This window comes from Haplochromis burtoni, unplaced genomic scaffold (genome assembly GCF_018398535.1).
Source record: "Haplochromis burtoni strain Fernald_Lab_line unplaced genomic scaffold, NCSU_Asbu1 Contig_195, whole genome shotgun sequence".
NCBI classification, from domain to species: Eukaryota; Metazoa; Chordata; class Actinopteri; order Cichliformes; family Cichlidae; genus Haplochromis; species Haplochromis burtoni.
Window position 1 is genome coordinate 504,095 of NW_024582556.1, and position 13,815 is coordinate 517,909.

The 13,815-nt window shown below is 40.9% G+C and overlaps 1 protein-coding gene across 1 annotated transcript in view; it reads left to right on the plus strand.

The window, feature by feature from the left end:
- Positions 1-1,085: 1,085 nt before the first annotated feature.
- The window catches only part of LOC121815373 (POU domain, class 4, transcription factor 1-like), a 53,679-nt gene continuing 40,949 nt past the window's right edge, over positions 1,086-13,815 (plus strand). Inside the window, exons 1-2 of the mRNA XM_042226093.1 lie at positions 1,086-1,311; positions 1,576-1,696. Of these exons, the coding sequence (XP_042082027.1) occupies positions 1,086-1,311; positions 1,576-1,696 (347 nt within the window). The remainder of the gene's footprint in view (positions 1,312-1,575; positions 1,697-13,815) is intronic.

Genomic DNA, 13,815 nt, shown 5'->3' on the forward strand with positions numbered 1-13,815 from the left:
AGGGGGCCGACCATGCGGACGGCAACGGCGGCGGGGAAACAGTTCAGGAGGCCGACCGTACAGGAAAGGCAACGGCGGCGGCGAAGGAGACGACGGAGCAGTTCAGGGGGCTGGCCGCGCGGAAGGCAGCGGAAGGCAGGGGGCGGGAGGAGCCGCGGGCAGTCAGGGAGGCAGGCGGCGGCAGAAGCAGTCGGAGCGCAGCGGAAGGCAGGGCGGCGAAGGAGACGACGGAGCAGTTCAGGGGGCCGGCCGCATGGAAAGCGGCGGCGGCTCTTAAGCGTCAAGGCGTACTGGCCGAGTCTCGGTGGGCACAGGACCAGTCGAGGCCGGACCAGACGAGGCTGGCGACGCCGAAGCGGAGGCCGGACCGGAGGCCGGACCAGACGAGGCTGGCGACGCCGAAGCGGAGGCCGGACCAGACGAGGCTGGCGACGCCGAAGCGGAGGCCGGACCAGACGAGGCTGGCGACGCCGAAGCTGATGACGCTGGACCAGGCGACGCCGAAGCTGATGACGCTGGACCAGGCGACGCTGAAGCTGATGACGCTGGACCAGGCGACGCTGAAGCTGATGACGCTGGACCAGGCGACGCTGAAGCTGATGACGCTGAAGCTGGACCAGGCGACGGTGTGGGTGGAGACACGGAGGCTGCAGCTGGCGGCGTCGTGGATGACGCTGGTGGAGCAGCAGGAGGCTGAACAGGCCCCTTGGACCCTCCAGCGGAGACGAGGAGGTGCTGGCTGGGCTCACTGGAACCCCCAGCGGACGAGGTAGATGGCGGCGCGGGAGCCGCGGAGTGCTGGATGAGCTCATCCGAGCTTCCAGCAGGAGCTGATGTAGAGCCAGAGAGAATTGGGACCCCGGGCTCAACGTTAAGCTGGCTAGAAAACTGCACTGCTACGGGGAACTGGGCCAAAGGTTCAGGTGCGAGCTGAGCTGCTGGACACACGGGGACCTGAGCTGCTAATGGTGGTGAAGTAGATGACTGCACGGGAGACTGAACCGAGAGCGTCTGCACTGGCACAGGGGACTGAACTGATGTCTGTAGTAACGGTGGTGGTGAGAGTGGAGTAGGTGGTGGAGTTGATGACTTCACAGGGGAATGAACTAGAGGTAGTAGTGACGGTTGTGGTGCTGGTGGTTGAGTGGATGACTGTGCTAAGGGAGGCTGCACTGGGGACACTGGAGACTGCACTGGGGACACTGGAGACTGCACTGGGGACACTGGAGACTGCACTGGGGACACTGGAGACTGCACTGGGGACACTGGAGACTGCAGGAGACTGCACTAGAGACTGCAGTGACTGTTGTGGTGAGAGTGGAGTTGGTGGTTAAGTAGACGACTGAGCTAAGGTCAACTGAGGAGGTAACTGAGTGGCAGACTGAACTGAGGGAGACTGAAGTGATGGTAGGGGTGAAAACGGAGCTTGTGGTGGAGTTAACGACTGTGCTAGCGGGGACACAGGAGACTCAGCTAGAGCTTCTGGCTGGGCAGCTGAGTGAAAACAAACGGCTCCGGAATAAATAGTCCCAAATCCAGGAAACTCTTGACTATTGTCTCTTTCTTTTACCACAGCTGGTAACTCAGAGGACTCGGGGTCCGGCTGTGGCGATGGATGTCGGCGGCGTGAACGCGGCTTCTTTTTTGATGATGGCTCCGACGGGCCAAGCAGCTCCACGTCCGGCCCTTCAGGCAGGTGGGCAGTAGCAGCTGGGGGATGAAGGTGGAGCTCATTTCGGATTAAATCCTGTTCGAGTGGGTGGAGCGCACTGAGTAGCCAAGGAAGACCAGAGATTAAACGCTGTAGTCTGGTTTCCACAGCACGGCGAAATTCCCTCCCCCTCATGATGCAGGAGTCTTTCCACGGAGTAAATTATGTCCAGACGCAGCTCTTCTGGTGGGTTGGGTGCTGCTGGGTCCATGTCTGGTCGAGTCGTACTGTCATGAAACGCTGTGCAGCAGGCAGGAGTTGGACCAAAAAACACAAAGAACTCAGCTTTATTCACTGGCAGGAGAAAGTCGTAAAAAGCCAACTAAACCCACAGGGAGATCCACACAGCATGAGGGGTGACGCAACACTGACTCAGAGAAACACAGGGTTTAAATACACTGGGAAGTAACGAGGGGAATGAGACACAGAAGGAGGGCACAGCTGGGAGAAATCAGGACTGACGAGACAAGCAAAGCAGGACGCATTCACATAAGACACGGACCATCAAAGTAAAACAGGAAGTATAACACAGAGACACAAACTTTACACAGTGGAGACAGCAACTAAGAAACACAGAGACATAAACCATAAAGCAGAGGACTAAGAACCGAGAGACACAGAGGGGAACTCAAACATGCAGACACAGACTACACAGAACAGAAGGGAGACAGAGAAACATGAAGGGCAAGGGATCGAAACTAGAAACCATAGAATAACTCACACAAGTACAATAATACAAACACCACAAGGAACTAAAAACGCTGGGTCAGGAGACCCAGGACCGTGACAGTTGGAGCAAATTCACAAAAATGTGCAGTCCAAGTGAGCATTAGATAGGGTCTCAAAACTGTAAGCTTAGATAATTTTCCAGATGTTATTAAGATGTCCCCAAGTGGAAAAAGTTGTATCAAGATGGACTTTGATAGTGCAGACTTGCTCCTTAAAGATAAATGAATGTGATAAATAAACAGTAGTTTGCTCACTCTTACATTTTAAATAGAAACTTTGCTCTATGTGGATGTGAGCTGCTGGAGAGTGACATGATATGACACAATGGGGCACACTAGCTTGAGGATTATGAGCTGAAGTCATTTGGTTTCCTTGACAACAATGTAGAATTTTAGCAAATGTGGTGACAGTGTTGGCACCAGAATTTCCTCAACTGGAGTGAGTCAAACTTTTATTTTTTTTTTCGCTTTTTCTTTTGTTTTGCTTTCCTTTAAAGTATGACAAATTTGATTTTTGCATTCTAGAACACCAGTTTATTCAGCTCATTGACTTGTTTACTTCTGCAAACTTTTAATCCTCAAACTAAGGGTGAAGTTGCATGTGCCGCATATGAGAAAACGTGACAGACACACCATTACACCCAAGCACAGTGTCAACATCAACTTTCATCTATTCATCTGAGGACTGACTGTGTTGTTCCTGTAAGCAGCAATAAGCAATTATAAAAAGAATTTCTCAAGGTTGTGAGTCTGTCAAAAAGCAGGTATGCACAAATAAAAAGGAAACTACAGCCTGATCGCATCATTAATGATTAATCCTTTCACATGTGCAATCCATCTGCATGTTTACATTTGCATGTGTATGCATGTCTTTCCTCATCCAAGCAATGTTGGCGTCTCATGAGACCTAATTTATAAAGCATTGGTTTGCAAAAAAATAAATAAATAAAATTCAAAATCCAGATGGCTATTTCTATGCATAAGTTATGGCTTGTAGAATTTACGGGACTTGACATTGTAATGTGTCTTATTCACAAAGTGGAAGTTGATTTGAGAACATGAACACATTTGTGTGTGAACCACATTAGGGCAGGAATATGTATGAGATCAATGTTATTTTCGGTTTGTAGTAAAGTAAAAGGCAGCATAATGTAAATGAGAAAGTACAGCGCTTAAAACCAATACATGAAATACAAACATGAAATTGATTTGGTCTTCCATTAATTACACTATTCTAACATGCATTTTATTGCATGCATTGATTGCATATAACATGCACTGATTTACAGTATCTCTGTGTGGAATAACATCAGTGCTCAATGATTGCTTCTTAGAACAACATTTGGAAAAAATACAGTAAAAAACATTGACACATATGTTAACATAATTCTAATAATTATAATTGACATATACAGTATACCTTTACATATAAATATTACTTACATTCACGAGACACTTTATTAGGTACAGTGTATCTCGCTAGTACGTGCAAGCTTCAGAACTTGCCAGAGAACAGATTCAACAAGGTGCTGGAAACATTCCTTTGAGATTTTGGTCCATATTGACATAATATCATACGGTTGCTGCAGTTTTGTTGGCTGCATATCCATGCAAATCTCCCATTCCATCACATCCCAAAGGTGCTCTGCTGGATCTGTTGACTGTGGAGGCTATTTGAGTGCAGTGAGCTCATTGTAATATTCAGGAAACCAGTAACATTAGTAACGTCTTTCATTCTGCTTGAATCATCCATCAGAAGATGTGTACATTGTGGTCATAAAGATATGAAAATGGTCTGCACCAACACTCAGGAAGGCTGTGGAGTTTAAATTAATTGTACCCAAAGTGTGCCAATAAAATATCCCCCTGACAATTACACCAGCAGCAGCAGCCTCAGCCCCTGATGTAAAGCAGGATAAATCCATGCTTTCCTGTTGTTTACACCAAATTCTCACCCTAGTATTTACTCTCAATTTCTCACTTCTGCCTTCAAAAATTAAAAGTCTTCATACCAGGCAGTCTTCTGGTGTTGTGTTTTTTAGTGAGCCGTTTACTAATTGTAGCCTCAGTCTGGTCTTCCGGTGCTGCACGACACCAGAAACTCTGAAAGACTGACTGACTGAGGTTTGACTGTTCGTGCATTCAGAGATACTATTCTGCATACCTTGGTTGGAATAAGTGGTTATTTAAGTTACTGCTTCTTAGCAGCTTGGAGCAGTCTGGCCAGTCTCCTTTGACCTCTGCCATCAACAAGAGAACTGCTGTTCACTGGATACTTTATCTTTTTCGGGCCATTCTCTGTAAAGCCTAGACATTGCTGTGTGGGAAAATCCCAGTAGATCAGCAGTTTCTGAAATGTCACTTAAATCACCTTTCTTTCCAAATTTTAATGCTCAGTTTGAATTTTAGGAGCTCTGAGGTGCTGTCATGTGTTTGGCTAATTAGATATTTGTAGAATTAAGCTATAATTGTGCTATTCAATAGGTGTACTTACCTAAGTGGCTGCTGAGTGACAGTTAGAGTTCTCACCAAAGTATTAGCGTCATTTCTGCATTGAAGCATCATCACTAAAACCAGAGCAGCAAATATATAATCAAGGTTATGATGTTCACGTGTTTTGTTTGTGTGCGCAGTATAAGAACTAGAAAGACTCCGTCACTTTACTGAAAATTGGTTGCCTGGCAAGAGGTCTTCTTTACCTCAATCACATATGTGGATTATAACTATTCAAGGCCATGGTCTACTCGAATATGTGGACTTGAATGTAAAAGAATATGCTGGTGAAAAGTTTTTGATTTCTTTTTACTTCACCTACTTTATAGCTAATTCCCATTTTATAAGTAAGGTTTATCTTTGTTATAGCACAACTGCTATGAAAGCCTTATAGTGCCCAATTAGAGTTTGTATAATGGCTCTGGAGTTTTATGTTGTGATAGTCTTTCTAATGTCCCTGCAATTTAAAATAAACACAACAACCCAAAGTAAGCAAAAGAAGGTCCTATTTAGATTGCACAAAATGTGACTTCAACTAAAAAGCCAGTACAATAGCTTATGTAAATTATGTACTTTATGCAAATTTGACTTATTGCTGTTCGTGTTCATGGCTGTGGTTTACTACATGGGACCAGAGTAGAAGATAATCTGTCTATTTTTGGAAGTGAGACATGTGCAGAATATCAATTACATCTTATTTATTATTTCTTTGATGCTTCTCACAATTTAATTTACTGTAACAAGTGTGATAAATGCTTATTCTCAGAAATCTATCATTTTATTAATTGTTCAGCTCCTTAGCCATATGCAGGGGGGGAAAAATCCATATATGCTGTAACTAAAGTCTATTGTTGTCTACAGTCTATTGTTACTGCGACTGTTTCCCTTTGTGCGCCATAGCTGTCGCTTTTTTCCCGTTGAACACCTTGTTATCTTGATTGTGTGAACCTGGCCTTAGCTGAAGTCAGCTAAAACAATAATTGGACACAGAGGAAAGTTCCCATTTCTTCCGCCCATGCATTGCACACCTTTCTATTATTTATGTTCCCTTATGTGAGGAATTCCCTTTGATAGAACCAATCAATGAGCACTTTGAACACTTTCTACACTCAGATTGATGGAAAAGACAGTATTGAAAGAGCAAAAGAATAGGCAATCCTAAATTCTGTTTGTGTGAAGGTACCCGCACAAACTAAGGGGATGAAGTCTCCCTGCACTGTGAGACATAGATCTGCTGACTTTGATCCACGCTGACGTTCTTGCAGCCTGCATGTTCTCACTGTGAGGTAATGTTAAAAGATTTCACTTACAGCAGGAGTATCCAGCAGTGTTTCGCTGTAATGCTCAACTATATCTGGATCCACACAAACTATGCATTTTTAAATGGCTTTTTTCCTTTTGTCCCATTTATACATACGGCAGTAACGATCTATAAAAGAAAAATAAAAGTACGACAACAGCCTGTTTCTATGATGATTCAGAAATCCTTGCTTGTTTTGATTAAATCTTGGGTCTGAAAAGCTTTAGTTACTTGAAAGTAATGCTCAGCTCTCAATATTCTGTTATTTGGACTATAGTAACCGAGGATTCAGACTCTCTATAGCCAGTTGTGTGAGTACAGATATCAAAAATTCTCTTTTAATGTCATTTGCAAATAAAACATTCTGTTCGGTTAGTTTTGATTCCCAAGCCTCTGTGTTTCTTTCTTTAAAATATGCTTGAACTGATACAGCCTACCCTTATTGATCATCTCACTAAAGCATTCCCTCTTGTAGCACAGCAAGGACTAGATCTCATGCTTTAAGAAAAGGAATTTAGTTTTAGGCTTATTTTATGTTCCTGGGGCTGAGAAAAGTACTTTCACTGATTGATTCAAAGAGATTTCAGGGTGAAGGCTGCCCATTAACTAAACAAGTAATGGTTTAATGGTACCTGCATTCATCCCCAACATCCCCAGCCTTTACTTAACAATGGCTTTGATAGGAGCCTGTCTTCTTCATTCCACCTGTAATCCAATTACTCTAAGAGGTTTACCTCTAAATACTGCTGCAATGAAACTGAACGTACTCATGGAAATTTCACCTGGAAATTTTTGTCAGTGCGCAAGTTGTTGTCTGAAAGAATTTCATTGAACATGTATGGTGTGTTGGCCCTCCTTGGCTTTTCTGCACAGCCAGAACCTTTAACTTTTCTGCTCACACTGTACGGGTCAATTACCTGGAAACCATGTGGAGCTCAAACTAAAACACCAAGCCCATGGGCACTTTGACAATTCCAATAAGGTTATTCAAACAAGACAGCTGTGTCCAATGTTGACAGAAGCAGAGAAAGGCATTACTTTGTGCTGTTCTAAAGCTGAAATTGCACTGCTGGCTTTAATTGTTCATTTGAATAAATTTCAATTATTTGTGCGTTTGTTGCAGCCTTTAACTGATTTACAAAAAAATCATTTAATCTAATATACAGTGCAGAGTCTTTTGTTACTGACAGTGTACCGCCTTTGAGTGACTTTACTCTTAAAATAAAGATTGCAGATAATTAGGCAGTTTTGAATTTTATGAGGTTTTGAAAATCCTGCTGCAATGAGCCAATAACTGCAAAGCTAATGCATATAGATTGTTACATGCCTATAAAAAAAAATTGCAGAAAAGGCTTTTCTTTATCCCTTTATTTGAATGTGAAACTGAAAGTGTGTTCAAAATGTTCATTATTTCTCACAGCAAAGGAAACTTTTTGCATACACACCATTAAGTATCTTTCCATGAATCACCATGTTACTGTGGCAGTAGGAGCTTGAGTGCCTGACTCATCCTGGTAGCAATGTTTCTGGAAGAACATGCCTCTGTCAAGATCTATCAAGACAAATTTTTCCCGGGCCACGGGCAGACTAAGTGGCCTTCAAAAGACACATTTGAGAAAATGAACAAGGAACCAATTTAGTAAGGAGAAGATAGGAATGCCAGAGCCCAGCCCTGGAGCCAGGTCTGTAGGTGCCACATGTATCTGCCTTTCTGTAGGCCCACCATTGCAGATGAAGTCATAGGGGTCTGGCGCATTGTGTATGATGTGGCAGTGGAAGGCAGAGGCTTTGGCAGTCTGACCCTCAGCAGCTGGCTTGTGAACACATTGGTAACCCTCACAAAAGAGCTGGAGGCAGCAATTGGAGAGAGGGAGGTATGGGCAGCTCTTTTTAGTTTGTTGCCTGCGGCCCAAATAATTGGTAGAAAATGGATGGACTGACGGACAGATGGATGGATGGATGGATGGATGGATGGATGGAAATAATGAAGAAAGGTAGAGGATATCAATTCGTATTCATTGCATCCCCAAATTTTAGCACGGACCTCTGTATGTGAATTGCTATATTTAGCAAAAGGAATAATGAAAAAGCTACTTAGAAAGATGCATGTTTTAAAAAACTGGTGCAATTTTTCACAATAGCACATGTATTTGAACCCCCTGTCCTAGTTTTGCATTGCAGATTTGAACTGTGGACTTTGTGTCTAACACTTTGTATTTCTGAATCACTTAACCTCCCCCCCCCCAAATAAAAATAAAAATAAAAATAAAAATCTCTGAAAAATACAAGCACTGGACAAAAAGGGAGAAACAGCCTTCTTCAAGTGGCCTCCTACCAGCAAACACTGGTCTTAAGTGATGAAACACTTTTCTCTGAAAAAGTAATAGCTCTACAAACCTAATATTGTGCCTTTGCTTTGCATGCTTGTTATAGGTTTCAGACTGCTAAGATACGCATCTGGTTTTTGTCAACCTTTACAACAGTGAAACCTGTTTAGTTAGAGGCATTGTATCTTTATATTATACCCTCTGAATTCTCATTATATTACACAACTGTGATCACGTAGGCCTTCCATTTTTTTTCCTTCCTGTTATGAGAAGTTCTGATACTAGGTGCAGATACTGTATTACAAGATTATGCAGAAACATAGTCCCAAGTGTTATCTCTCCTACTCAGTGTTGTAAAAGTGTTATAAATGTTGTTTTGCCCACATCTCTTAGCACCACATTCTCTTCCCTATGTTTAGAAGCAGATCCAGGAGGACTTCAGGTGGCTTTGCTGTTGTAATCCTCATATTAGTGACACTTCATTTGAGCCCTTCTGACTAATCTCAGGTAGCGGTTACACTTAATGATTCTCCGGTGCCCTCATTCTGCTTAAGTAAATGGGAAAAGGGGAATGAGACAGACAAAGAGGCAGAGACATAGAGAGAGAAAAAAGAAGAGAGACGGTGGTGAGAGTGCTGAAGTCACTTAGCAGGGAAACAGTGCCATCTGTTGATACTCATGGAAACAAAAAAAAGATGCAATGCACCAAAGAAACAAATTAAAGGACAACTTTTATGCATGCACCTGAAACACACTTATCAATTTTTACACAATCACAAAAGAAGCTCATTTATTTTCAGGCCTCTTCTCTGAAAACAAATGCAAGAGAAATGCACAGAAATCACATTCATCAGCTATAATGAAGCAAAGGAAAAGAGCTGCATATGGCAGAATGAAAATGAGTCACCAGTGAATTCTTTTTTAATTGATCAGTCTCTTAGCAAAGCAAAGGGAGAGGGGGAAAGAAAACAAACACTCCAGAAATGTTGATTTGGAACAGACACTTCAGAGAACAGATTAGACTATCTAATTATCATCTTTGCCTTCAGATGACGCCTTTGATGTGAATGTGACTGCAGAGTCTTTCCCTTCACTCTGTAAATAATGAGAATTCTAATTAAGGGATGGAATAATCGCAGGGCTCATGGCCTTGGTTTGCTTGTTATTAGGGCCGCTTAAATCCTGGGGGATGGACAGCGGGCATTTAGAAGGGCAATGTGGAGGGATGTTTGTTGTGTTTTTTCAAGGAATTAACAGTGTTGGCCGATTTACTGGCAGGCAGGCTTTTATGTTGTCAGTAGCTATGGAAAGGACTGTCAATCATTTTAGTTATTGAATAAAAAGGATGTTACTGTAGATTTTCAACAAAGAGATGAGGGCAGTGTTTGCACTGTGACTTGGTTTTAAAAAGGGGGTGACTGGGACTTTGTATTCCTTCTAAGCCCTAGTTCACATGATTAGTATATCTCATTAGTGTGTACTCAAGGATTAGGGCTGTAGAAAAACACAGAAACACCAAAGTTTGCTTGTGGATAAAATGTATTTGTTGTATGCATTTACTGGGAGTCATTATTTAATCCAAAAAGAGTTACGTGCATCATTAACTTTCCTCCGATAGATTGGAATACAGTGCTCATTCAAATCCCAGGATCTGAATTGCTCCAGGTCATTTACACTATAATGAAACCTGACGATGTGGACGTGCAGTCCTGTGCAGGGAAGCTGCCGCAGGTGAGCAATATAAAACAGGTTTCACCTTCATCAACCGATTGCGTACATCATACCATTATTTCCTGCATTTGTAGGTTTTCTGAATTTTATATTTAAGTGTAAAAATGTGTGATTTTCTATCTAGATAAGAATAAATGTGTGTATTTTTAGAGCAGAAATCCAGTTTTTAGTTCAAATTTATTTTTTTTTCACTTTGATGACTTATCAGACTTAGAGAGGGGATTAAGGATATCACTTTTTGCATGAGACAACACAGAAAAACCTGATGTGTTCATATTTTGTTACTGAAATGAAGAGAAAAAAAACAGTGTAAAAGATAAGCAGAGTGAAATTCCATACAGGTATTGTAATGCAGGGCACCCCTTTATTTTTCATCGTACAGGGCAGTCTGATTCAGTAGATTCACTAGCAGACCACAGGTAAAAGTGCTTTGCTGTCATCAGTGTTATGGCATAAGTAACCATGGCAACCGAGAAAATGTCACAGAAGCTTGCTGCAGATGGAAGAAGTTTGCCTTTTAACATGTCTTTTACATTGTGACAGGGTGTATTTTAACCCAAGCCATGATTGTCCTCCTAAATGTAACCGTCCAGTAGTTTTTATGTCCAAACTTAGCCACATTGCTATGAATGCATTTTATTTCATTTCTGCTATAATTTTAAAGTGTTTAATATCACACTTTGAACTGCTTGACTGATACTTTCAATGGAGTAAGGATCTGAATTCTGCTTCTTCCACTACTTGGTGGAATGTCGCATAACCTGCAAGGGAGACGAGTGTGAGTCATATGCATTAAATGAATGAACTAATGACCTGAACTAAATAAATTAACCTTAAATCAATTAACCCTGTGACCTCACTGACCTGTCATGCAATTTAGTATGTACGACATGCAGGAATTTAAATACCTGGAGCTTTTCACCATCTAGTTAATGCTAAAGAATCGTCAGTGCATCAAGAGAAGTCCAACAGGAAAGTGGCTAATTTAGTTTCAGTATGTTGAAATGACACTAATACAAATGGACAGCAAATGTGTAGTATAGTGTTGATGGGGAAAGTTAACTGATCTCAGTAGACTGGCAAACAACAGATTGTTTACTTTCAGAATGAGCCAATAGAGAAATCATTAGTTTCATCCCATGTGTATGTCATATTCCAACTAAATCTGATGCTAAAACATTTTTCCCCATCAGTATTTAAGCCTAATAACTTTGCATAGTGAGACCAGAGTGAATTTGCCTACCTTTTAACTAATTGAGGACTGTTTATTATTATACATATTATAGCAAAAACGTGGACTCGTGTTTTGGAATCCCTTATACCATATTCATGATTTACTTAAAGTTTAATTATGTCAATGACATGTCAAAACTCATATAACAGGTTTTGCAACGTTGCAGAGTTCATTATAAGAATCCCTTAAAGCTACTCCCTGCTTTTTGTTATCTTACCATTTCATTCCACCTTGAAATGCATAACTATGCTTTACTATGCATATGTATAATATAAATCACAGCTCTTGATGAATGAGAATTCATTATGTAAATAACAGTCAGCTATGAAATTTTATTCAAAACAAAGCTATGGTTTTTTTGTCTCCTTTTGATTTCTGTATGTTAAATTAAATGAATAAATTATGTTTCCCCTACAGGATTTGTCAGTATGTTAACACGGATAGTTAATTGGCCAACCAGTAAATCCTGTCAGCTGTACAATATGGAAACATTATGTTTGTAGTAACACCTGTTTGAATTCTTTTGATATTGTCTACCATACTGTGCTGTGTAATGGTTAATTGTAAGATTTACGCACAAGCACACACACAGACAAACACACCTACACACAGTTCATTTTGAAATGAGTTCTGTAACCAATGAGCAGCTGAATGACAGAATGACATTATTAATAGTGTGTTTTCAAACAATAGTGGTGCTTTGATTTTTTTTTTATATAAAAATATATATAACTATAAACATTTGTACAAAAAACGTACAAAAAGGTTAATGTCATCTAAAAGAAGAAAGAAAATACACTTTTGGGAATGATGATGCAGACACCTACATTTTCTGCTTTACTGGGTCTTATCTTTTTCTCATCACATGTATATATATCTTTAATCTACATTTGTTGCCTGAAGCACCTCTCCACATGGCTGCTGGAGTGACAAAATCAATTATTGCAGGTTTAAGTAAAGCAAACTGTGGGCTGCTTCACAGTCCTGGAAGGCATTACTGTTAAAACCACAGAATTCAACAAACCACACCAGAATGTGTTTAATTCAATCCAAACAAGAAAGTGTGAACACACCCAGAAGTCTTTGGCAACTTCATTTACCAAACTGTACAACCATCTGACAGCACCCCAGCCCCCTTACAACCACCTACTTAAAGGCAGACAAAGTGTAGAAAGCATTTTACATCTTGATAAAGGTTTAGTTTAGAGTTTTGATTTTAATTTTTTTTCTTTTTTGCTAATTATTACTAAACCATTTGTTGTTAATGGTTGTTTTATGTATTTTATGAGTTCAAATACAGAAGCTACACTATGTTAACAGTGAAAATAACATCACCACCAAGCTTTTACAAAATTTTGAAAATTTTGCGCACTATGCAAAAAGACATAACACCAGGTTTTCACAACCTATTATTGTGCTGATGTTTTGTTCTGTGGTGGTGGACAACAATTTAGAAATCCACGGCTAAGTATGTGCTCCATGTGTTCATGTGGGCCGAGATGCCAACTAAAACAGGTACCATATATACGCTATCACTCATGTTCTTCAAACAATCAAGTGACAACTCATTCTCCCAGGCAGCTGTCACCTTTGAAGTGGCTGCTCATCAAGAGTGTATGTGTCTTCATGGAGGGAAGATTGTCATTTGCACTGACTTTCCAGCTTATTACTGAGTGGAAAGTCAGTGACACCTGTCAAAATACAGGGTGAGGAGGTGGACATGGTGCAATTCTACAAGTACCTTGGGAAGCTACAACAACAGGCTGGACAGGACTAATAAAAAATTGTACAAGAGGTGGCAGGATATTGTTCTTCAAAACTATCACTTCTATCAGCGGTGGCCAGAATGCAAGGGTCTGTGAGGCAGACAACAGCATAGTGAAGGAAGGAGGTAAGATTTCTAGAAAAAGAAAGCATGTCTCAATGGAAGCTGTGCTGAAACTGTTATATCTGTAATAGCATTTTTGTATAGATTTAACTGAAATTTCCGTGTGTGTGTGTGTGTGTGTGTGTGTGTGTGTGTGTGTGTGTGTGTGTGTGTGTGTGTGTGTGAATATGGTATTTACAGTTATCCCTGCGTATATTATTTAGCTGAGATAAAGAGTACTGTACTGTATATCTCATAAATGCTGAAATATTAAGCAATAAAATATTGGAAATCAGAACAATGTAAATCAGAAAAACATCACAGTGTTTACTAAACGTATACCAAATGTATACTATGTGGATAAAACTGTATTATTGTTATAACTCAATACTTCCAGTAAAATAATTCAGTGCAACCAGCCAAA